At 47.3% G+C, this 23,691-nt stretch overlaps 1 protein-coding gene across 1 annotated transcript in view; it reads left to right on the plus strand.

Moving 5' to 3' along the window:
- FRMPD3 (FERM and PDZ domain containing 3) overlaps positions 1-23,691 on the plus strand; it is a 79,216-nt gene that overhangs the window by 10,187 nt on the left and 45,338 nt on the right. The window contains exons 2-4 of the mRNA XM_047845047.1: positions 7,894-8,048; positions 11,143-11,245; positions 14,933-14,978. Coding sequence (XP_047701003.1) covers positions 7,901-8,048; positions 11,143-11,245; positions 14,933-14,978 — 297 coding nt within the window. The 5' untranslated portion in view covers positions 7,894-7,900. The remainder of the gene's footprint in view (positions 1-7,893; positions 8,049-11,142; positions 11,246-14,932; positions 14,979-23,691) is intronic.

Genomic DNA, 23,691 nt, shown 5'->3' on the forward strand with positions numbered 1-23,691 from the left:
TGCTGATAGTACAGAGCTGGCTTGGGATTCTCTGTCTCCCTCTCTCTCTGCCCCTCCCCGACTCTTGCTGTCTCTGTCTCTCTCAAAATAAATAAAGAAACTTAAGGAAAAAAAAGAAAGTAAATAGGAGAAAGGTTTCAGGAAGGCGTCTCTGAGGAGGTGACATTTAAGCTGAGACCTGAATGGAACACAAAGAATGGAAGAAGAGATTTCTAGGAAAAGGGAATCCCAAGTGGGAAGTGAATAAGTGATCATGACGCTTCTAGTTATTTCTGCAGTGGGAGTCCCGTGGGAGGTAAACTGCCAGGATAAATGGGATAGGAGCAAATGGCAGGTTGGCAAAGGAGACTGGGGAGGTGGTGCAGTATCTGATGACCACCCAAAGTCTAGGTGTGATGATAGAGCGAGTAACCGAGTGAAGTGGGGGAAGCAGTTGCTGAAGGCCTCCCCATAGCCATGTGCATGTTCAATTCACTAACAATGATATCAAGAGTATGCAGTGGGCACAGCCATTTGGATGGTGGTTATCAAAAAAGAAAAACAGAAAATAGTAACAAGCGTTGACAGGGATGTGGGGAAATCAGATTTTGCATTGTGGTTAAGAATGTAAAATGGTGCAAAGCACCTGGGTGGCTCAGGCATCTGACTCTTGATCTTGGCTCAGGTCATGATTTCATGGTTTGTGAGTTCAAGCCCCACGGTGGGCTGTGCACTGGCAGCTTGGAGCCTGCTTGGGATTCTCTCCTCCCCTGCTTGCTCTCTCTCTCTCTCTCTCTCTCTCTCTCTCTCTCTCTCTGTGTGTCTTCAAAAATAAACATTAAAAAATCTTTTTAAAAAGAATGTAAAATGGTGCAGTCACTGTAGAAAATGATAGAGCAATTCCTTTAAAAAAATTCAACATAGAATTACTATATGACCCAGCAATTCCACTTGTAGGTATATACCCAAAAGACAGGAAGGCAAGGACTCAAACAGATAACTATGCACTCATGCTCACTGGCAGCTTTATTCATAATAGCCAAAAGGTGGAAACAACCCAACTGTCCATTGACACATAAACAAGATGTACCACACACATACACATGGAGTATTATTTAAACTTTAAAAGGAAGAGAATTCCAACCCATGCTCTCATACAGATGAACTTTGAAGACATTATGCTAGGTGAGATAAGCCAATTAGAAAGGGCCAAATGTTGTAGGAGTCCACTTACATGGCTTCCTAGAACAGGCAAATCCATAGATATGGAAAGTAAAATGGTAGTTGCTAGGTTCTGACAGGGAGAGGGGAATGGGGAGTTGGTGTTTACTGGGTCCAGAGTTTCACCCTGGCATGATGAGAAAGTTCTGGAGATAGATGGTGGGGATAGTTGCACAACAATGTGATAAAATTGATGCCACTGAACTGTATGCTTAAAAATGATTAAAATGGTCAATTTCATGTTATGTATATAAGAATTGGAGTAGATGGGAAGATCACATGTGACCAGGAACTGAAGTCCTCAGTGAATGTGGGGGGACTACTCAGGAAGTTCTAGATAGCAATGGCGGGACAGAAAGGGTGGTAGGGGTAGGTGGCAGGCATGTTCCTCAAAGGAGGAGGATTTTTTGCAAAAGGAAAGAGGAGTAGTGGCTCGAAGGTAGCATTGGCAAGCATGGAGAACACCTACCCCACGTGCAGGTCTTGAAGGTCTTGAGTTTTGAGCATGAAAAAAAAAAAACAACTTCCATTTGAGAGGGCTGGTGGGCAAGTGATGTCCTCAAGGAATAAATCAGACCTTCATTGGGAGAGGAGGTGAAGGGTACTTTCAGAGAAGAAATTGTCAACATCGGAGAATTTGCTGTGCTCCAGAGGGCAAAATGGAAGGGTTGGAAGGGACAAGAGTGGCATTAGTGTACAAATAGACCACTGTGGGGAGGAGAGTCTGGGTTCTGAGGGGTTACCAGAGGTGAGTGGACATCTTTCTGGTGATGACTGAAATTAACAGGCATGTGGGGCCTTATGAGCTGAGTCTTCCTTAGGGGAGGGTGGACTCAGAGGTGTATGGGAAGTCAGTTCTGAGGACTGGGTCTCCACAATGTGTCCCCTCTGATGAGGTGACTCAAGGGAGCCTGCTTTGACAAGACAACACAGGGACGCATCTCCATTCACTTGCATAGAAGCAGTCTGCTGAAGCCTCCCACCCCGTCTCCTCGTTGCCTGCTGGGCATCTGCTCAGTCCACAGGTTCTTGGCAGAAATGGTGTAGGAGGGGCACCTGGGTGGGTCAGTAGGTTGAGCGTCAGACTGTTGATTTCGGCTCAGGTCATGAACTCAAGGTTCATGGGTTTGAGCCCCCATGTCAAATCCCACATCCCTGTTTGGGATTCTCTCTCTCCCTGTCTCTCTGACCCTTACCCACATGCATGTGCATGCTCTCTCTGTCTCTCAAAATAAATAAATAAACTTAAAAAAAAGAAAAGAGGGGCGCCTGGGTGGCGCAGTCGGTTAAGCGTCCGACTTCAGCCAGGTCACGATCTCGCGGTCCGTGAGTTCGAGCCCCGCGTCAGGCTCTGGGCTGATGGCTCAGAGCCTGGAGCCTGTTTCCGATTCTGTGTCTCCCTCTCTCTCTGCCCCTCCCCCGTTCATGCTCTGTCTCTGTCTGTCCCAAAAATAAATAAACGTTGGAAAAAAAATTAAAAAAAAAAAAAAAAGAAAAGAAAAGGAACGATGTAGGAAGATTAGCCCTGGAGTCCCACAGACGTGGGTTAACATTATGGTCCCACCACAGTGTGTAGAGGTATATGTCCTGGAACAAGTTGCTTAATCTCTCCTCCTAAATCTCAGTTTCCTTGTCTGTAAAGTGGCAGTAATACTGCCTCCTTAGAGGTTGTTGGACAGTGCCTGGTGCATAGTGAGTCCTCAGTAAATAGCGGCTGTTGTTGTTTTCTGCACTGTCCGCTCTTTCTTCGTGTTCCTCGCCTTAGTCCCAGATGGCTCACGTACTCAGGCTGTCCTTCTGCTGACCAAACTCTTCAGTAGGGCTAAGTAGTGCCTAATCTATCCAGATCTTTCTCTCCTTTTCCCTAATGCAACCTTACTTGTCTTACTTCATATCCATTTAGAGCCTTCCCTATTTTCTTCTGGGATAAATTGGATTCAGCCAGTGAGTCCTTTGTTGGCATGACTTTATGTGTCCTTTTTCCAAGAAAGCATTTGTATTCTAACTGGGGCCTTCAATGACATAACCCAATGGAATAAAAGCACCTCAGTCCTCCCTCCTGATTGTGGCCTTCCCATTGTCTGAGAATAGTGATCTTTAAGATCCTTGTTTCTCCAAGTGTGGTCTGCGGACCGACAGCATGGGCACCACCCTGGAATTTGCTAGAATCTCAGACCCTTTTCCAGACCTACTGCATCAGAATCATTCTAGCAATGCCCCTAGGTGATTCGTATGCACATTCGAATTTGAGCAGCATTGCTGGAGTAAGAAGCAGCTAGCCAAAGCAAGGGCTCCTTTACAAGAAGAGTTTGTGTCCAAGCTCCTTACAAGAGGACTCCCAGAGCAGCTGCTTCAGAGCCCCAGGGATGGGGCTCCCATCCCCAACACCAGGAATAGATGGCATCTCCTGGGGGCCCAGCTGCCATGCTAGATCTCTGGAGCGTCTGGGAGAGTCAGGCTCCTGTGATTGGAATCAGACAGCTAATTGGCCCCACAAGGCTCCAAATCCTGCCAGTTGTGAGGGGAGGGACAAGACTCCCCAAGGAGCCAACCAAACATAAAGAAAAGGGAGCTAAAGGCAAGGAGGGATGGAGAACTAAAAGCTGATGCCTGGGAATCTAGCTGTTACATTTCTATCTTCCTGCCCAGAAGTGTCAGGGAAAGAGCATTAGCTCAGAATCAATCCATCTTCTCACTTCACTTGTCCTTTAGCCACGTCCTGCCTAGCAACAGTTGACAGTAGGAACTCCAGCTACCAGTCTCTCTCTGGATGGCAGGAGGGATCTGTTTAGCCCACAGAGGAACTGGTGTCAGGGCGTCCACAGAGAGCCAAGTCAGCTGATAGTTGGACCAGGAAAAGAGCTGCCTGGGAAATGAGGGGACAGAGTCCATCGTGGGGTGGCCTCTTGCCGGCAAGAAGTTGCTGGGGGAAGGGCCTGGGTTTGGTGTGAAGCTGGTGAAGTTTATCTGCAGCTCCCTTCCCCTTGCTCCTCCGGCCACCCCGAAAGAGGCTACCAGTAATATCACCACCTCTACATCTGCATGATGCGTTTAACCTTCCAAAGTGCTTCTGTAGCCATTATCTCATTTCATTCTCCCAGCAACGCTGAGTGAACAGGATCAGAGACATGTTAATTAGGACGTGCGCGGGCCTTCCAGACTCAGCCAGGACATGGGGTGCTGCTGGCCACGGGCTTGGGCCAGCCCTGTGGTGAAGACTGAACAGGGAGAGGGTCCAGAACCCTGAGTGGCTGTGGGTGGGGGTGCCAGGATTGTGGGCCCCCTCCGAGAGATTTGGTTCCAGCTGGGCTGCTAATGTGCTTAGCCTCCATGGGTCACTTAGCCTGGAGGCTGGGATGGAGGAGGAGCAGTCACCAAGCCTATTTGGCAGGATAGTTAGAGACTGGGAGGAGATAATGGATGTGAAAGCACCTTTTCTCAGATGAGGTAATGGGTGTAAAAATGAAAAGAACCACTTGGCTATAAAGTGTCGTTATTGTTAGGCAGAAGAGAAAGGCGAGGCTTTTACCTAGGTCACTGGAGTGGGGTGCAGGGACACGTTTAGAGGACTTGGGCACAAAGGGATCAGAATAAAGGCATTGCATGTGCAGGGGCAAACAACAGAACATAGCAGGTCCCAGAAACAAAGCTGGGGCGGGGGAGGGCCACAAGCACTGGCTGCTTCATCATTTTGCCCAGGGTTGCCCTGTTCGAGGGACCAAAACCCAAACATCTTTCAAAGGTAAATTGCCTTTTTCCCCCAGGAGGGAAGTCACGTGCTCCGTGGACAGCTGAGCTCCTCTCTTCTGTCACTGGTTGCCTGCATTGTCACTCCCAAGTCTCCAGGCACTTAGCAAATTTCAGAGAGACTGAGCTCTAGTCACTGAAAGATGCAAACCCCAGGAGGGAAGGGACAACTTCCATTTGCATTGTAAAATGGCCTTCTGGGCTGTTAACGGAGGTGTGTCTTCCCTGACCAGAGACACTTGGGAAGGCGCAGGTGAGGAAAGGGCTGCTTGCAGATTCAGGGGAGGATCTAGTTAGGGACAGTTAGCTCAGCTCAGTTAGGGACAGGCCGGGGACGAATGTGTTTTAGACATACCCAGAGACACTTCTGCGGCTGTAGGAGAAGCCGTTGGGTTCCTTGGGGAAACATGGAGGCGCCTGTGGACAGAGCTCAGCATCTTGTCTCCCTTCCCATCACTGCCCTTTCCTGGCCATCCAGCACACTTCCTGCCTCCTCCATGGGGCTCTCTGTGGCTTCTCTACCCCCTTCTCTGAACACACAAGTTAGACCTTAATTATGGACTTTCTGTGGTATTCTCAGTTACCACTCTAATTGTTCAGAGTTCATCTCTCTTTCCTCCCCACGCTAGATTGGAAGCTCTTTGAGGGCAGAAGAGACCTGTAACTCCTGTGTCCCTCGAAGCTCTGAGTAGGCACTCAATAAATACTTGTTGATGGATTCACATGAGTCAAAACAGTAAAGCAAAAACACTTGTGTCACAAAAGGCTCTTAGCTTATTGGTTCCTCTGGTTCCAGGAGTGTTTATCTGCATCATTATTGGCTATGCCTCTGGCCCAATGGGAGACTAAAGTATGCCCAGATTCAGAAAAAGAAAAAGGCAGCAAAACTGAGGCTGCAGTGGCCAGGGGGCCCTGAGCTCAGGACAGTGTACCGAGCACTTCCACTTGTGCCTGGATCTTTCTGGCAAGTGTCCCTGCTCCCCACCCCACAGGCTGCACAGCCCCACAGGCTCTCATCCTCTGGCCTGCCCCAGCTGTTGTTCATGTCAGAAATGAGCCGGTGTCACCCCCAAGAAGAAGCTCATTCAGTGCCAATGAGATTGGAGACAGGAAGCAAAGGGCTCATTTCGGAAGCAGCCCCGGGGGTGAGGCAAGATGGCAGCCGCAGAAAGATGTTCTCTGGCTCCCTTCAAGGCCGAGCTCCTGCCTGCCACCAGGAGCAGAAATGAGAGAGGTACCAGCCTGAGGCCACCCTCATCAAGGCCCTGTCCTTCAGGGATGCCTATCTAGGATACCGGCCAGCCATGTTCCAGCTTCTGAATGACTTTCCATTGAAAAATGACCACTTGTCTTACCAGCACGAGAGGGAAGGAGCCAGTTTCTGAATTTACCTTCAGGGGGCCTGACCTCATCCTGACCAGCCCCTTCTGCCTCCATAAGGGGTACCCCGACAGACACACCCCAAGCCAGCTTGGGTGCAGCCAGTGTTGATGTGACTGGACTTAAGTAAGCCATGGTCTGTCTTCCTTCCTGAGTTCTTCTATGAGAGAGACAAAGGTCCCAAGACTGTGAATTTTCCTTTTGTGCAATTACTCTAAATCTCCCACCCCCTGATAAATAGTCCTCAAGTCTCATTATTGAATTTGTGCCCTGATAAACAACCAACTCACTTGAAACCATTTGCAACTGAGGAATTTGGTATTCCTAGCCTGCCAACAATCCCCCTCATGGTGTCAGAACCTCCCACTTCTTTTACAAACCTTATACTAGTTTGATTAATTGTCTCTTGCCCTTCTGTATCTTGTTCAGAAGGGCCCTGCCGGGAATCTGAATTTTTGAGCATACACACAGTGGGACTAGGGAACTCAATCCCATTTGTTAGACCAGAAAGCCTGGGGGCTGAGCGGTGCCTAGGCAGGGAGGTAAGGTTTTGAGTCTCTTGACTCTGTTGTCTTCTATTCCACCTCCACCTGCCCTGCCTGTTGGCCATCCTTCCCCTTTTTACCTCCTTCCCTGCACCTGGTACCCAGTGCCCTCTCACAAGCTCCATGGTCCCCATGCCCTCACCCCTCAGGGCTCTTCACTCGAAGACTGTGCTCAGACCCATCTTTGCTTGCAGTCCACCTCACCCTGGCCCTTGCTGTAGAACCTTCCTGAAGTCCTTGTGAAATTTTCCTAAACTTCAATGACTTCATTTGTGGGCATCGGGAGAGCCGTCTGCAGTCTCTCACAGGTATTGGGGCGGCGATTTTTCTTCTCCCGGCTCATTGGGGTTCAAGTCCTCTGGCAGCCACAATACACAGCTCCCCTGCTTGCCCATAGGAGTCATTTTCCCGTTGTCCCATTAACTGAAATAAGTTGGCATTACGTACAATTGTGTATAGTGATGGTCCTCAGCATTAGCTCATTTGTTTGTGTATGCCATCTAAATAGTTTATTCTTATATATGGTCTAAGGGATATTAAAGTTTATAATTGCACAAGGACTTCATGAAGGTGTATTCTGAAATGACTTTGCCTCCCTTCCCCACTTACTTGCCTGTTTGGTGGTCCCTTCCTCAAGGTTTTGGTTTCCCTTAGGGAGTTACTAGCCAACTTAGTGGGCAATGCCGGTTAACTTTCATAATAACATATTTGCATTTACGCTCCTTCTAGAGAGTCCCCATACGTTGGAGGAAAGGGCTGAATCTAATGTCAAGTTCTTGGCAACAGCTTTTTTCTGTGGGCTCTGGCCCTGTAGACAGTGGCTTTTCCTTTCTAGACGTATCTTTCTTCAGCCTGAGATATGAGGCCGCCATTGCCTCTGCTGGTTCCAGAGGATGCAGGAAGCTAAACGTGTGAACTCTCAGGTGCCATGGCCAGCACCCTAACCAGTGTCCCTCCCAGCTGGCTCTGAGGCTTAGTCGCCTTTGCGTCTTGTTTTGCTCCCATCTTCCCCTTCCCTCAGTCATGTGATGCAGGAAGAGAGCGCAAATGATATGGAATGTGAGCAGCTGCCAGCAGAGACACTGCGACAAGTGACCATTCACCGAGACCCTATATATGGCTTTGGCTTCGTGGCTGGCAGTGAGCGGCCTGTGGTGGTGCGGTCTGTGAGGCCAGGTAGGTGTTCTTCAGAGTGTCCCCCTAGCCCTGGATCCTATCCCCCAGCACCCACTCATCTTCCCAAAGAACAGAGCTCCCCAGCTCACTGTTGTATTCCCCAGGAATTCACAAAGAGTGGACAAAGGCTTGCCAACTAATAACCGTGTGAGGGAGCTGGGCTTTGAGAGTGATTGACGCAAGCCATGGAGGCTGTCTGGGGCCTAGACAGAGGCCACAGTTTATGGTTTAGTAGGGTAGGACCTCATTCTTAATAAAGCCTCCCTTTGCATAGAACCTTCGTAAAAGAGCCAGACTGCCTTTGGATGAGAAATACCTATTCAAGTGAATTCAACAAGTATTTATAAATTGCCTACTCTAAGCGCAGCAAGACTATAGGGAAAGTATAGGACACAGTTCATGTCCCCAAGAATCTAGCCATCAGGCTGTGGAGACTGCTACACAGTCATGAAAAAGGTCAGCCCTTGAAGACTGGAATCAGGATACAGGCCATAGGTGGGAGAGGAGGGGAGAGGAGAGCGAAATCTCCAAATACCACAGTGGCAGTAACAGCAGCCACCATTGATTAAGAACCCATTTTGTGCCTTCATCATCTTGCTTAATCCTCACAGCCAAGCCTGCAAGGTAAGTAGTCATTCCCATTTGCAAATGAGGAAACTGAGGCATAGAGGAAAGGAAATGACCTGTCCAGGGGCACTCGCGGAGGAAACAGCAGAGTCAGGACTTGACCCTGGGCCTGTCTGATGCCACACGGGAGAAGCAGGGCTTGAATGGGACCATATGGGGCAGAACACGGGAAAGCCCCACCTGAACTGTGGAATCCTGCCATCATGAATGAGATGGGAAATGGCCCAAGCACTGTTTTGTTCCACATCTGCTAGGCATTGACAGAAAAGACATACAGAAAAAAGCTTTATTCCTGGCTTGCTGGGCCTGAGGCTTTAGATGTTTACAACAGTTTCTCGCTCAGTCAAGAGGAGCAGCCAGAGTACAAACTGGTCTAGCAGAAATTTGATGAATTTTTCAATCCTCAAAGGAAAAGAAAAAGATTTTTGTAATCTCCCTTTTCAACTAGAGGGCATAGAGAAAAAAATAAAAAATAAACAATTCAGTACAGGAGTTCGTGGCTGACCTAAGGCTCCCAAGTCAGTCATGCAGTTTGGTGGAAAGGCTTTTGAGTCTCTGATCAGAAATCAAATCTGTCCTGGGTAGGAGGAATCAGGAAAAAAAAAAAAACTGAGTAACAGACCACCAGGAGCCCCTGCTTTTAACTTCAAAGGAGACGGGATTTACAGGGCCGAAGGAAGCCCCTAAGCCTAGAAAAGGCAGTCGGCTTCAAGCCGTATGAAAATGAAGAGGCAAAGTTGGAGGAGTGGAGAGAAGGAAAGCCACAGGCAGGAGCCACAGAAAGTCATGAAGTTGGCAGGCACAGTTCTCTAAAGATGTGGGCTGATTTAGAGAGCTGTTTCTGGCTCCGGTGGCTCTCACACACAGAGGACTTTTTGGTTCTGTACTTGAGATGATAAGATACAAGACAAGAAACATCCTATAGAGAAACAATCACTATTGAGCAAGCCAACAAACCATCCATAAGAGCAGTAGAGTTGAGTTCCATGAGGACCTCTTCCATTAAAAGGAAGGAAGGGAGGGAGGGAGGAATAAGTGGCCTGTACGAAAAGACTGGCATTTTGTCAGAAGTAGGTAGAAGGAATGAAATGAGTTGAAGGGATCGCCCCTTTGGAGGATAATAACTCCCATTTATCGAATTCTTACCAACATCGATCAACTGTTTTTTAAGCGCTGTACATTCATAATCTCCTTCATCCTCCCAACTGTTCTTGTGATGTGTAGTCACTGTTATTTTCCCATTTTACAAATGATGAAAGAGAGACTCACAGAGATTAAATGTCTCGAGCAAGGTCACACAGCCAGTGAATTGCAGATTTGGAATTGGAGTTCAGATTGGGCTGGCTGCACCACCCCATTCCCTGCTCTTGAAGCCACTGTGCCATCAGGAGACTTGGCCTAGTGGGTTGAGGGCCAGTGCAGCTGGAGTGGTGAGTTTGCTCGTCGAGCCACATAGCCACCCTCAGCACACAGGCCCCATGTTCCTGAGCCATTGGGCCATGCTCAAGTGACAGAGTGGTTTTGTATGTTCATGCTTCTGGAATTTGCACAGCACACTTCTTTGTAGAGAGAGGGAACAGTTGGGATCCTGCCCTTTGCAGCAGACACAAACAAGAGTCAAGGCTGGTTTGAGAGTGGGACACATCAGTAAATATTTCTTTTGGGTTTGAGTGGGGCTGGGCCTGACTTCTCATTCCAGCTGAATCTCTGAAAAGCTTTTCTCCTTGATCTTGGCTAAACACCAGAGGCAATGCACCCTGTGGCACCTCTCTACCCCCACCCTTTACTCCAACCAAGGAGGTAGGGCCCTCAGACAAGTCTGCCTTCTTAACCTCGGCAGTAGAGATGGGAAGGAGAGAAAGCAAATTTCTGACTACCTGTGATTTAGGGTCTGTGCTTGTTCCCTTATTTACTAAAGAGCAGCATCTCTCAGAGATGAAGGAAAATAAACCCTTTGGGGGTCTTTTAGTCCATCCCCCTGTCTTCAGGCAGGTGAATGCCTAAATCATTCCAGACCAGTGAGTATGAATGTTGCTCAGGTAAGAAGATTCCTTCTCACACCTCCCTTCATCTATACCAGCGTCGGTAGCCTGGACGTCATTCCTCAGGCCTCAGCTGATCCCTCCTGGTGAAAGGGAAATCCGTGTCCCTCTTTAGAACCAGGCCAAGAAAGCACATTTATTAACCTTGTCTGAGGGCCAGGCCTGGGCTTGGGACCTTCTGGTAGCACACCACTCCCAGCCACAGGAGGTCCATGCTATACTTGTTCTTCAGTCTTCTGCCCTGTGTCTGGCACAGGCAGCAGTGGCATGAACAATACCCCTACCACCAGCCCATGCAGCACGCGCTGTTTTCTACATACTTCAGGACCCACTTCAGCTCCCTCAGGTACTGGCGACTCCCACCCAGACCTGCGCTTTCCCAGCAGTGGCTCCAAGCCCTCATGCCTCTCTCCTCTCCTCTGCAGGAGGCCCCTCTGAGGACAAGCTCCTGGCTGGTGACCAGATTGTGGCTATTAATGAGGAGGACGTGAGTGAAGCCCCCAGGGAGAGGTTCATAGAACTCATCAGGTAACAGGGGCCTCTTGGGCCTTGGCAGGTAGCTGAGCACTGACCCCTCCCCTGTCCCACCGGTGGAATATGGGCTCCCACAGTCCTCTGGCCCTGAGAGGGAAGCCCTTCAGGCAGAGAAGCCCTAGCCAGGGCTCCTGGCTACCCAGGACTTCAGGGGCCAGCCCTTCCAGGGCTTCAGGGTCCCTCACACTCTCTGGCGTAGCCTTCTCCAGCGATGTGAACAAAGAATAGCTTCCTGCAAGAGCTCACCTCACCTCCCTCCACCTTACCACAGCCCTCACCCAAACCCCTTGGTGTTTGATTTACTGTGCAGTGGGACAGACCAGTTGAGCAATGAGAACCAAACAAGCCATTAAAAGAACATTCTGAGATAATCCCAGTGTGAGCAAGACATTGTTTCTCACCTCTCCATGCCCTCCCCAAAGGAAAAGAAAATCTGAATCTCTGGCCGATGGATTTGGGAAGGGAACCTGGCATTGTGTATTTTGCTCACTGTGTGTGTGACCTGTTAGTGCCTTCCACAGATGGGGGCAAGTGAGAGAGAGAAAAGAGTACCAGGGGGACCACAACCATCTGTACATGGAGGTAATCATGTTGGCGTTTCCCCTTCCTCACCCCTACACATACCATACATGCATACCATGCATACCACACCACACATGCACACACACACACACACACACACACATACACACACACAAACCATGAACACTACATACCATATACACATACCCTACACAAACCATGCATACCACATGCCACACATACCATGCACACCACATACCATGCACACACACCATGCATAACACATACCATACACACACACCCTACACCACCATGCACACCACATATCACACACACACCCTACACAAACCATGGACTCTACATACCGCACACACACCATGCACATCATATACCACATACCACACACACAAACCATGCACACTACATATGACACACATGCTGTGCATACCACATACCACACACACACCATACATAACACATACCACACACACAAGCCATGCCTACCACACACACACACACACACACACACACACACACACACACACCAGGCACACCATGTACCACACACACAAACCATGCACACTACATACAACACACACACGGTGCATACCACATACCACACACACATCCCACACAGAAACCATGCATACCACATAACACACACACACATACACACACTGTACACACTCCCCTACCTCATACTCCCATCACATGCACACATACACACCACCCACACGCCCCCTTGCATAGATGTATTGATAAGGAATAAAAGGATAGAGGTGCTCTAAAGGATACCTTAAAGGATAAAGGCTCTAAATTGCATGGGTTGTCTTCATTTTTGGTGACCTTGGCTGTCTCCTCCCAAATGGAACCATGTCCCTCCCCCCACCTCTCTCTGTGCCTTGTGTAGTCTACTCTATGTCTGCCTCCATCTCCTTCAAGCCCTCCTGGTTTAGAATGTTTTTCATCCCACTCGTCTTTCTTGTTCACCAGCGCCCCTCCCTCCCCTTCAAAGGCGGACCTAGCACTTGTATATGGGACAGCACCCTCTCACAAGCTCTGGAGGCACTTGGAATACCCCCTCCTGAAGTCCAGAGCAGGCCTTCCTTGACAGGCTCCCCTCCAGCTCATATCTTGGAATACATCTGGTCTCTAATGACATTTAGTGTGTCTCTTCTCCAAGTTCAGTTGTCCATTGCATCCCCCCGCCCCATTCCACCCTTCACCCTCCACCACCACACCAAAATTGGGTAAGTCCTTTCAACCCCATGAGGGCATGTTGGGGTTCTTTCAACCTGGCCCTCCAGAAGTCCTTGCTTTGCTTCCAATGAATATCTTTGCACCCTAGAACACGCAGCCCCATTTTGTGAAGGAGTACAGAGCTCCTTCGGGATCAAGACAGAGCTCACTTATTTGATGACCTTGGGGGCTAGCAGATTTTTATTATTTCATTCCTTCAATGAATATTTGTTAACAAGTGTCTGCTCTGTGCCAGGCACTGTTCCAGGCACTGAATACACAGCAATGAATAAGATAAAAATCTCATTGGAGTTTACACGCTAGTGGAAGGAGATATACCTTAACAATAAACATGATAAATATGTAATTGTACAGTATGCTGGAAATTGATGAAGGTTATTGAAAAGTAGAAAGTGGATCAGGGCAAACAGGATCCGGGAGTGCTGGGCACAGGGATGCTGATGCCTGGCCAGGGGGCACCTGGGTGGCCCAGTCGGTTAAGCGTCCAACTTCCACTCAGGTCATGATCTCACAGTTTGTGGGTTCAAGCACCCTGTCGGGCTGTCTGCTGTCAGCTCAGAGCCTGGAGCCTGCTTCAGATTCTGTGTCTCCCTCTCTCTCTACCCCTCCCCCATGTGCGCTCTGTCTCTCTCTCTCTCTTTCTCAAAAATAAACATTTAAAAGAATTAAAAAATTAAATAGCCTTGCCAGTGAGAAGGTAAAAACTGAAGAAATATTTTAAGGAGTGAGGGTGTCAGAGAGAAAAGAGCCAGTGCAAAGGCCCTGAGGCAGGAGTGTATCTGGCGTGTTTGGGGGACAGGGGAGAAGCCACTATAGGAAGTGGGGTAAAGAGGGGTAGAGTTGTAGCCACTGTAAGGACTTTGGCTTTGTTCCCCCATGAAATGGGGAAATGTGGCAGGGGCTGGGGCAGACTCATCACATAATCCGACTTACACTCTGCCCTACCCTGGTCAAGAGACCAATTTTTCTGTGGTGTTTTCTGGAACACAACTCCTTCCTTCTCCCCGGAGCTCCTCAGACCCTGGAGTTGATTCATCCCTGGACTCTGCCTCTCCAAGTTCCAAGTCCGTGCATGGAGAGGGGGGCTTGGCCTTTCTTGAATACCTAGAACCAAGTGGTCTTGACTCTGCTTCTTGAATACCTTTTTTCCCCAGAAACATATGAAAAAGCCCAGCAAGGAGAGGGGACATTCCTTCAAGGCAAACTCTTTCCATTTCTTCCAGCTATTTTGAAGGATTATGTATTCCCGGGAGAGAATTTTCATACCTCATGGCCTGTCTGATCATTGGCATAAGGAAGAGTTTCAAATTCTTCACCCTTTTGAATATTTGCTATCTGGAGAGTCTTGGTTCCATCTGTTGCTCCCTAGATCTTAGTTTTTGGTCCTTCAATTAAAACAAATCTGCTGAGTATGAGTCATGATAACCAAATGACCTCCTTTGGGGTTTTCCTTTGAATTTCTCCTCTTGCTTAAATACCAAATTGCCAATAATCATGGTACATGGTTCCCGGGACTCAGACTGTGTCCTTTGAGTGCCATAATTCAGGCCTTTAGTTTTCCTTGAGAATTTTCTCTTCTACAGCTAAAACTGCTCCTAAGGTTTGGGGATTTCTACAGAGAGAATATGAGAAGGAATATAAAAAGAAGGCCTGAAAAATGAAAGCCCCAGAGATAATGGTAATACCATCTACAGATGCCTGTGTGAGCCTATATGGATGCTTTACGTCGGCCACCACAAATGATGGGAGGCAAGGCAGCCAGGCAGATACTCAGAGCGCCCTCTGGCCTAATCCATATCCCTGAATGCAGCCCAGGGGAAAATTCTGGTGTTGCTTCTTGTGCCAGATGAATACCTGGTGCATGATACACTGCTCTCCTGTTCCTTCTTCTCTCTGTAGGAGCGCTAAGGAATTCATCGTTCTTACAGTTCTGCACACTCATCAGGTGAGTGAGCCTCTTTGCCATCTGCCCTTCCTCCTGATCAAGATGAGAGAATCCCATATTGGAAAGTGACAGTGATGCGAGGGTGGGTGGAGGGACATCCCAGAATCAACATGTTGTGAGCCGGAGATTTAGGAGTGACCTGAAAGCATACCTTCTGAACATCTTATCTACTTTCACATTCAAGGCTTGAATTCTGAAAGGTCACACAGTGCTATGTTCTGCCCTGTGCCTTGTGCTTTACCTCACTTAGGCCGCTCACTGCCCCCCAGTCCCAGACATATTTTCTCCCTCTTTTTTGGCTGTGTCCCATCAAAATTTACCTGTCCAGTGTCCAACCCCCATGAAGTCCTTGCCGATGGTGGGTGCTAGCTAGCTAGCTTCATCCATTCATCCATCCACCTACCCATCCATCCATTCCATCCATCCATCCACCCATCCATACCCGTATTTACTAAACAGCCTACAATGTATGAGACTCAGCACTGAATGTGGGGAATTTAATATGAAGTTGGTGGGAAAGTACAGTTGGACAAACAGGTTCATCTTTGTCCTGGAACAGTCACTAACTGGCTGTGTGACCTTGGGTGGGTCAGTTTCCTTTTCTGAACCTGTTTCCCCATCTACAGATTGAGGGGTTTAGACTAGAATAGTGTTTTCCAAACTCGACTGATCATAATAGTCACAGGAGTGCTTATTAAAAGTAAAAATCCCAAGCCCCTCTCCTCAAGAGTTGGATGTAGAAGGCCCAGTGTCCATTCCTAGGTTACATTCTTATAGTAATCTTAACTTAAATGCACAGACCCGGGTGTAAAACTCTTATATGCAAAACTCAGAACCTTTCTTCCACCTCCAGGCCTAGTTGTCCCTTCTCAGTCCCCCAACACTCCCCTGCCCTCCAGCACTGATGTCCCACCCCCATGGCCACAGGAGAGGTCACACCTGTTGGGGTGGGGGGGCATGAAATCAGGAGAGCCTTCACAGAGGAAGCTGCATCTGATATGGACCTCTAGAGATTGGGGCAGGATTCCCCCGGAAGAGACAGAGGGAAAGAGTTTCCAGAGACAACGTTTCTGTGCAAAGACAGAGATGGTGTGCAGGCGCAGAGCATGGGCTCATGTGTTGGGGACAGAGTTCAAATCAAACTCTGGCTCTAACTGCCTCTCCCCATGGCCCCCAGCCATCTTCTGTGTCAGTGTGAACTTCACACACACACATTTATGCATGCACGTTCATATTCTCTTTCTCTCTCCCCTGCCCCATACATGCTCCCTGGCAAATAGGCCTTTCTCAATTGCAATTCTCCTGTATCTCTGGGAAGACATGTTCTACCCCTCAGTGGATGTAACTGGTAGAACCCTTCCTCCCTACCTTACTGCACAGGTACAATTGCCTAGTGGGCAGTGGGCAGTCATTCCCCACTCCCCAGTCTCCTGTCATGAAATGGCTACCAGTTCTCCCCAAAAACTATGCTTGTTGTGTTTTATCTCTCTGGTTAGGGACTCATTGTGGGTTACTTTGTTAGTCTGATCTCCTCAAATGCCATCTCCTTATAGAAGCCTTCCTTGACTACCCTTTTTAAGGTAGCATTGACCTGTGACTATCTGCTGATACTGCATAATTTTTTTCATCAGTACTAAAATATTATATTTTTAACTCTTTATTTGGGAATAATTATAGATTCACAGGAAGTCATGAAGCCAGTACAGACATCCCTGTGTACCTTTGACCCTATTTCTCCCAAGGGTTGCATCTTACATAACTAAAGTACCATATCAAAACCGGGACATTGACACCAATACAACGTGTGTGTATGGTTCAGTGTCAGTCTGTCTGTTGGTTCATGTATCCACCAGCACAGTCAAGATACTGGACATTCCTATCACTAAAAGGACCCCTCACATTGCCCTTTTACAGCCAAACTCACCCCCCCCCACCAACCCCAATCCCCATCAACCACTAATCTGTTCTCCATGTCTGTAATTACATCATTTCAAAAATACTATATAGGGTGCCTGGGTGGCTCAGTCGGTTTAGCGTCTGGCTCTTGATTTCAACTAAGGTCATGATCTCACAGTCATAAGATCAAGTCTCGCGTCGGGCTCTGCACTGGGTGTGGAGCCTGCTTAAGATCCTCTTTCTCTCTCTCTCTCTCTCTCTCTCTCTCTCTCTGTCTGTCTCTCTGTCTCTGTCTCTCTCTCTCTCTCTCTCTCTCTCTGCCTCTCTGCCCCTCTGCCCCTCTCCCCCACTCACACTCTCCTCTCTAAAATAAAATGAAAATTAAAAATATTATATAAGTGGGATAATATAGTATGTAATCATTGGGATTGGCTTTTTTAACTCAGCACAATGCCCTTGAGATTCATCCAAATTGTTGCCAGTGTCAGTAGTGTGTTCCTTTTTATTGCTGAGTAGTAGTCCATGGTGTGGATGTCCCACAGATTGTTTAGTCCTCCATCCAATGAAGGACATCTGGGCTATTTCCAGTTTGCAGCTAATACTAATAAAGCTGCTATAAACATCCGTGTACAGGTTTTTTTGTGAGCATAAGTTTTTATTTCTCTGGGATAGATGCCCAAAAGTGTGACTGCTGGGTTGATACATTAAGTGTATGTTTGTTAGTAAGCTGCCAAACTATTTTCTGGAGTGGCTGTACCATTTTACATTCCCATTAAATATCATATATATACATATATATATATATATATATATATATATATATGTATATATATATATGTATGAGATATATATCTTGTTAGAATGTCGGCTCCTCAAGGATAGGGACTGTGTTTTGTTCACTGTCGTATCCCCCAGCACCCGGAACCTGCCAAAGAAGGAATAAGGGAAACCCAGCTTCCAGCCATCACAGCAGCCTAAACTAAACTCAAGTGTCCGACCTTTGGTGCCAAATGAAGAGCCTAACACTCCCTCCACCTCTGTTCCATCTCTCATCCCAGTGCTCCTAACACCCCTTTGCCCTCTAGTTCTCATGTCCCCACTGTCCTATCCCATGGCCTCTTTGCTATGACCAGGCTGCTTTCCTTCTCCTCCTGGTATATATCTTAGTTCCTACTACCCTGCAGGCTTCTGTCCTTGTACTAGTCCGCACCTCTTCTAGTACATGTCTGTTTCCTTTAAGACCTGGCTTGAGACCTTTCCAAACACCTTTGCCTTACTAACCTCAATAAGAGTCTCATTTGTTCATCCATTCAGCAAGCATTTATTGCATGTCTACTGTTCCAGGTGCTCTTCTAAACTGGGAACATAGCAGTACATGGGAGAAACGTGGTTCCTACCCTCATAGAGCTTACACTCTAGTATTGGCCTCGTGCTTTCTAAACCCTTGGAGCAGAGACATGAGCACGTACACACAGGGGTGATAGTCAAAACAATTAACCTGTACAGTAGGAGCCATTCGATCAGAATGTAAGCCAGCCAGAGTCTTGGAGACCTCCTACTGTGCCAGGCATTAACTGTTCAGTTGACCATTTGTAAAGAGGTCCCAGGGGAGAGGTCAGGTGGCACCCAGGAAGCTTAGGGCAGTGGCTACTTACCAATCAGTGTGAAAGAAACCCTGAATATTTTACAACAGGTATGGCCATACCAGTGTATCCCAACTGAAGGTCAGCCTTACGTATGTGTACAATCAACCCTCATTATTTGCAGATTCTGTATCTGCAAATTCACCTACTCCTTCTAATGTATTTGTAACCCTAGAATCAATACCCACGGTGCTTTCCTGGTCATTTGCAGACGTGTGAAGAACATGAAAACATTTGAGTCTCCCAATGTACACATTTCCAGTTGAGGTCAAATAAGGCAACGCACTGCCATCTTGTTTCAGCTGTCACACACAGGTATCCAGAATATAGAGATGGCAGGGAGCAGTGCAGTGTAGTGCAAGAAGCTCAGTCTGTAGAACAGTTGGATGGGATTTGAATCCTAACTCTGGCACCTGTTAGTGGGGCGGCCTCAGGCAAGTCACTTAACACTTCAGAACCTCATTTTCTCCTAGTGAAATAAAGAAAATAGAAGCTACCAGGATGAGTTGTTTTTAGAATTATAAATCATAATCTATGTGAGGTACACACACACACACACACACACACACACACACACACACACATGCATATTTCCCCTAAGGAGCAACTGTTCAGTATTCATTAGTTCAGTGTTCGAGGTGAGTTTATAAAACGTAACTACCATGAGTCACAAAAATGGACTGAGAAAGAGAATCTTTTCTCTCAAGTTATAATGAAAGTTTATTGACAACCCCCAGCATATGTTCAGCGTGGTAGCCCTGCATCACAGAACATAGTACTGAGTCCACAGTACTCAACGTCTTATGGTTGCATAAGGTACATATCAAGAACTACTGATGTAATATGAACTCTTTCAGATGACATTTTTCTTTTAATGAAGTGACTTTTATGATGGCAGACCATGGGGGTATTTGAGGGGAGTGGTCACAGCAGTCCATTCCCAGGGCCCCTCAAACCATACTGCATTCGATAGCCACTTATTAAGCCTATATGTATTTAAGGGTGTTCCTTAATCTTCAAGTGACCAACTATCCCCATGATTGACTAAATATGTATTAATTTTGGTACCCTTAGACCTTGGCACATGGTGTGTCCTCAATAAATATTTTAAAAGTACTTTGTTGTGACCTAGATAAAGAAAGTAGACAGTCCCTTCAAATGAAACTCTAGTGTTATGGTACTGAAGACTTCCCTGTACCCAACAAGCCAGGATCCCATTTCTTGGGGCCACATGCCCAGAAAAAAAGGCCAAAATAATGGGCACCTACTGCAGAAGAACTGGTTTTCCACAGAGCTTCTTGAGGTATAATGCTTAGCAGATGGTAGGTCCTCAAACCATATTTGCTAAAATTGATGAACTAATTCATTATGAACCTTAGCAGTCAACTACTAGCTCTTATTCTGTGCCTACTCTATGCTTGGTGCTAGGGGTAGACATAGTAATATAAAATGCCATCTCTTCTTTTACAACCTGGCTGAGGAGGTGAACGCTGGCAGTATGGATTACCAAGGAGTACTATAGGAAATCCAGGGAGGGGACTGGAGGAATTGGGGAAGAATACAAGACCAAGGCAGAATTTGAGCTGGGCTTTAGAGATGGCATTTAGCTAAGCAGGGGGGATGCTAAAGGGCAGGCAAAAGTGGGAAACAGCACAATGTGCCCAGGGAACTGGGGGCAGAACCACCTGACGAGGCCATCGATGGGGAATAAGGGTCATGTGTGGCTTGCAGGGGGCTTTGGAAGCCGGAGAAAGGCCATGTTCACCTCTAGGCACCAAGTGCAGGAAGGAAGACCCTGGGTCCCTTATCAGTAGTCAAGTGAAACCAGTATGGCCCTCCATTGTCCCAGACTCCCACAGTGCTATGGGAAGTGCTTCTAAGTAGGCTCAGGTGAAAGGAGCCAATGAGCCAGCAGAAAGGAGAATTGGGAGGCTGTCAGACCTTCGGGAACCTCTCAAAATCAAAGTAGGGCCCTATCGTACACCAAGATGTTGGGCCATATACCTGACTTTGAACACAACCCTGAAATCTGTATTAATAGAGCCACCAAATTAAAACATAGTCAAAGTGTCACCAGCTGCTGAATGAAGTCCTGGGGGAGAGGCAGACTCCTCTATTGCTTATTCCACCAAGCTGCTGGCTCCATATTTGCTTCGAGGGGCTTCACAGTGGCCCCGGAGGTGCTTAGTAATTCCAGTCCCATGTTTCAAGCCAAAATTCATTTTAACCAGCAAGGGTGCCTGTTGCAAAATGAGACTCCCAACTGCTTGAAGGAAAAATGGGATCAGTGAAGAGCTCAGATGTCCCAGCTTTAAGGTACTCAATTAATCTATGCTTAATGGGTTAGGACATTTTCAACAATATAAATTCTGTGCCTTATGTTCCTAGAGATTCCGACTTTTTAAGTCTGGTGTGGGCCTAGAAATCTGTGGTTTAGCAAGCACTCCCCAGTGATTCTTATCATCAGGAAAGTTTTAGAAACAATGGGTGAGTGCATGCTAATGAGTTAGCGCAGGAGTCAGCAAACTTTCTGTAAAGGGCTGTATAGTAAATATTGTAACTTTGTAGACCATACATGATAGTTGCAAAAGCAACCACAGACAGTAATACATAAGTGAAGATCACAGCTGTATTCCAATAAAGTTTTATTTAGAAAAACAAGTGGTGGGCAGGATTTGGCCCATGCAGGCTGTAGTCTGCTGACCCCTGAATTATGTTCATTACTCCTCCCTGATACCACATTGGCATTTTGATCAGGGCCTTCCCAATTCTCAATATTTTCTTAAGTTTTTATTTATTTATTTTGAGAGAGAGGGAGAGAGCCAGCAGGGGAGGGACAGAGAGGGAGAGAGAATCCCAAGCAGGCTCCACACTGTCAGCACAGAGCCCAATGTGGGGCTCATACTCACAGACCATGAGATCATGACCTGGGCCGAAATCAAGAGTTGGACGCCCAACCAACTGAGCCACCTAGGCACTCCCCTAACTCTTAATATTTAAATTCAAAGGAGTGACCCTAGCATTAAGAGCTTCAGTCCCCGTAGCTGAGCTTCGAAGATGCTTTGGAGCAGGGAGACCTTTGAGAGCATCTGCAAGGTGTATCACACTGCAAGGCAGACATCACCTGTGTTGAAGCATAAGGCTAGCTATGACTCCGTGACGTGTAGCAGAGCCCAGCTGGCAATGAGTGAGTCATCATCAGTTATCAAGGCTGAAGACTGAGAATAGGATGGATTCTTAGAGACTGACAGGACAAGGGTCAATAAGGAATGAGGCACGAACAAGCTGAAAATAGCTCTACCACGGACACCGGAAATGATTATAATCCCTGAAAATAATGGGCCATTCCACTTCCTCCTTCATGATTTTGCTCCTATAAATATATAAGTCTTTTGTTTATAGTGGTATCTGTAGGACAGGATCCAATCTGGGACTTTTGGTAAGGACCTCAAGGAGTCATTCCCTCACCATAGGTGAAGACGCAGAAGGGTACCAGTTGCGGTTCTTCATATGCTCAAAGGTCAAACCAGAGCCACTGGATGAAAGATCCTGCAGTCGCTCTGGAAAACAGTGTGGAGGTTCCTCAAAAAACTAAAAATAGAACTACCCTATGACCCAGCAATAGCACTACTAGCAGTTTACCCCAGGGATACAGGAGTGCTGATGCATAGGGGAACGTGTACCCCAATGTTTAGAGCAGCACTTTCAACAATAGCCAAATTATGGAAAGAGCCTAAATGTCCATCAGCTGATGAATGGTTAAAGAAATTGTGGTTTATATATACAGTGGAATACTACTTGGCAACGAGAAAGAATGAAATCATGCCATTTGCAGCAATGTGGATGGAACTGGAAGGTATGCTGAGTGAAATAAGTCAGAGAAGGACAGCTATCATATGTTTTCACTCGTATGTGGCTCTTGACAAACATAACAGAAGACCATGGGGGAAGGGAAGGGGAAAAAATAGTTAGAGAGAGGGAGGTAGGCAAACCACAAGAGACTCTTAAATACAGAGAACAAACTGAGGGTGTATGGTGGGGGTGGAGGAGAGGGGAAAATGGGTGAATGGCATTGAGGAAGGCACTTGTTGGGCTGGGTGTTGTATGTAAGCCAATTTGACAATAAATTATATTTATTTAAAAAAAGGAAAGGATACCCAGCTTCAGCTGGCTGTGGGGAATAATCGCCAACCCAAGACTCAGGAAATCTGGGTTCTAGTTTCAGCTCTACTACCAAATTATTTTGGTACTTGCAGTAAACCATATCCTCTTCCCAGGACTCCGCTTCACATGTGAAAATGAAGGGTGGATCACATGGCCCATTCAGGCCTCTGGAGATGCCTCGTTCCACACTGCACAAAGGCATGCCATCACAGATGATTATAGAGAAAGGAGGACGTGACTGTCGGGTAGAAACAAAGATTTCACCTGCCTCCCGTCTGTGGCACCTCAGGTGGAAATTTGGACTTCTGTGAGGTCTCCCTGAACATAGCCACAGATCTTTCTTTCTTGCCCCTTCTCTTTTGCTCCTGCTGCAGCCTGCAGCCCCTGCCCAGGATTTAAGCACTAAGCTATGCAACACACAAAGGCATTTCTTGACTCCCATGAACAATCAATACTGTAATCACCCTCTGCAACGATCTCCAGCCCTGGATTTTGTTGTGCTATATCATCTGCTGCCAACAAACTATCTCTGTATCTCAGGACGGGAAGCCTAAGGTTCCTTTAGCTCAGTGGTTCGTGCAACCTTAGCTGCATTTTGAAATCATTGGAAATTAAAAAAAAAGTTACCAATACCTGGACCTCATCCCCAGGAATTTGATGTCATTGGGCTAGGGTGGGGCCCGGGCATTAGGGGTTTTTAAAGCCATTCCACTATTTCTGCCACACAGCCAGGACCAAGACCCACTGCCTGAGGTCCTACTGGACTTGGGTTGAACAGGTGGCTTTCTGCAAACTGCCCTCTGTGGGGGATGAGATTGCTGGCTCAGGACGAGAACACAGCTGAGACCAGGGCCCAAGACCTGATGAGGACATTTGTTTCTGGTGTGTCTTTATCTTAGGGTCCGGCCCTCCTGTGGCTGCTCTGGTAAATGAAATTCAAATGCAGCGTAAATGGCAGAAAATAGCTTCATGTATTGCCTTACCAGCTGGCAGGGCCCTTCAGGGCCTTA

This window comes from Prionailurus viverrinus, chromosome X (assembly GCF_022837055.1).
Source record: "Prionailurus viverrinus isolate Anna chromosome X, UM_Priviv_1.0, whole genome shotgun sequence".
NCBI lineage: Eukaryota > Metazoa > Chordata > Mammalia > Carnivora > Felidae > Prionailurus > Prionailurus viverrinus.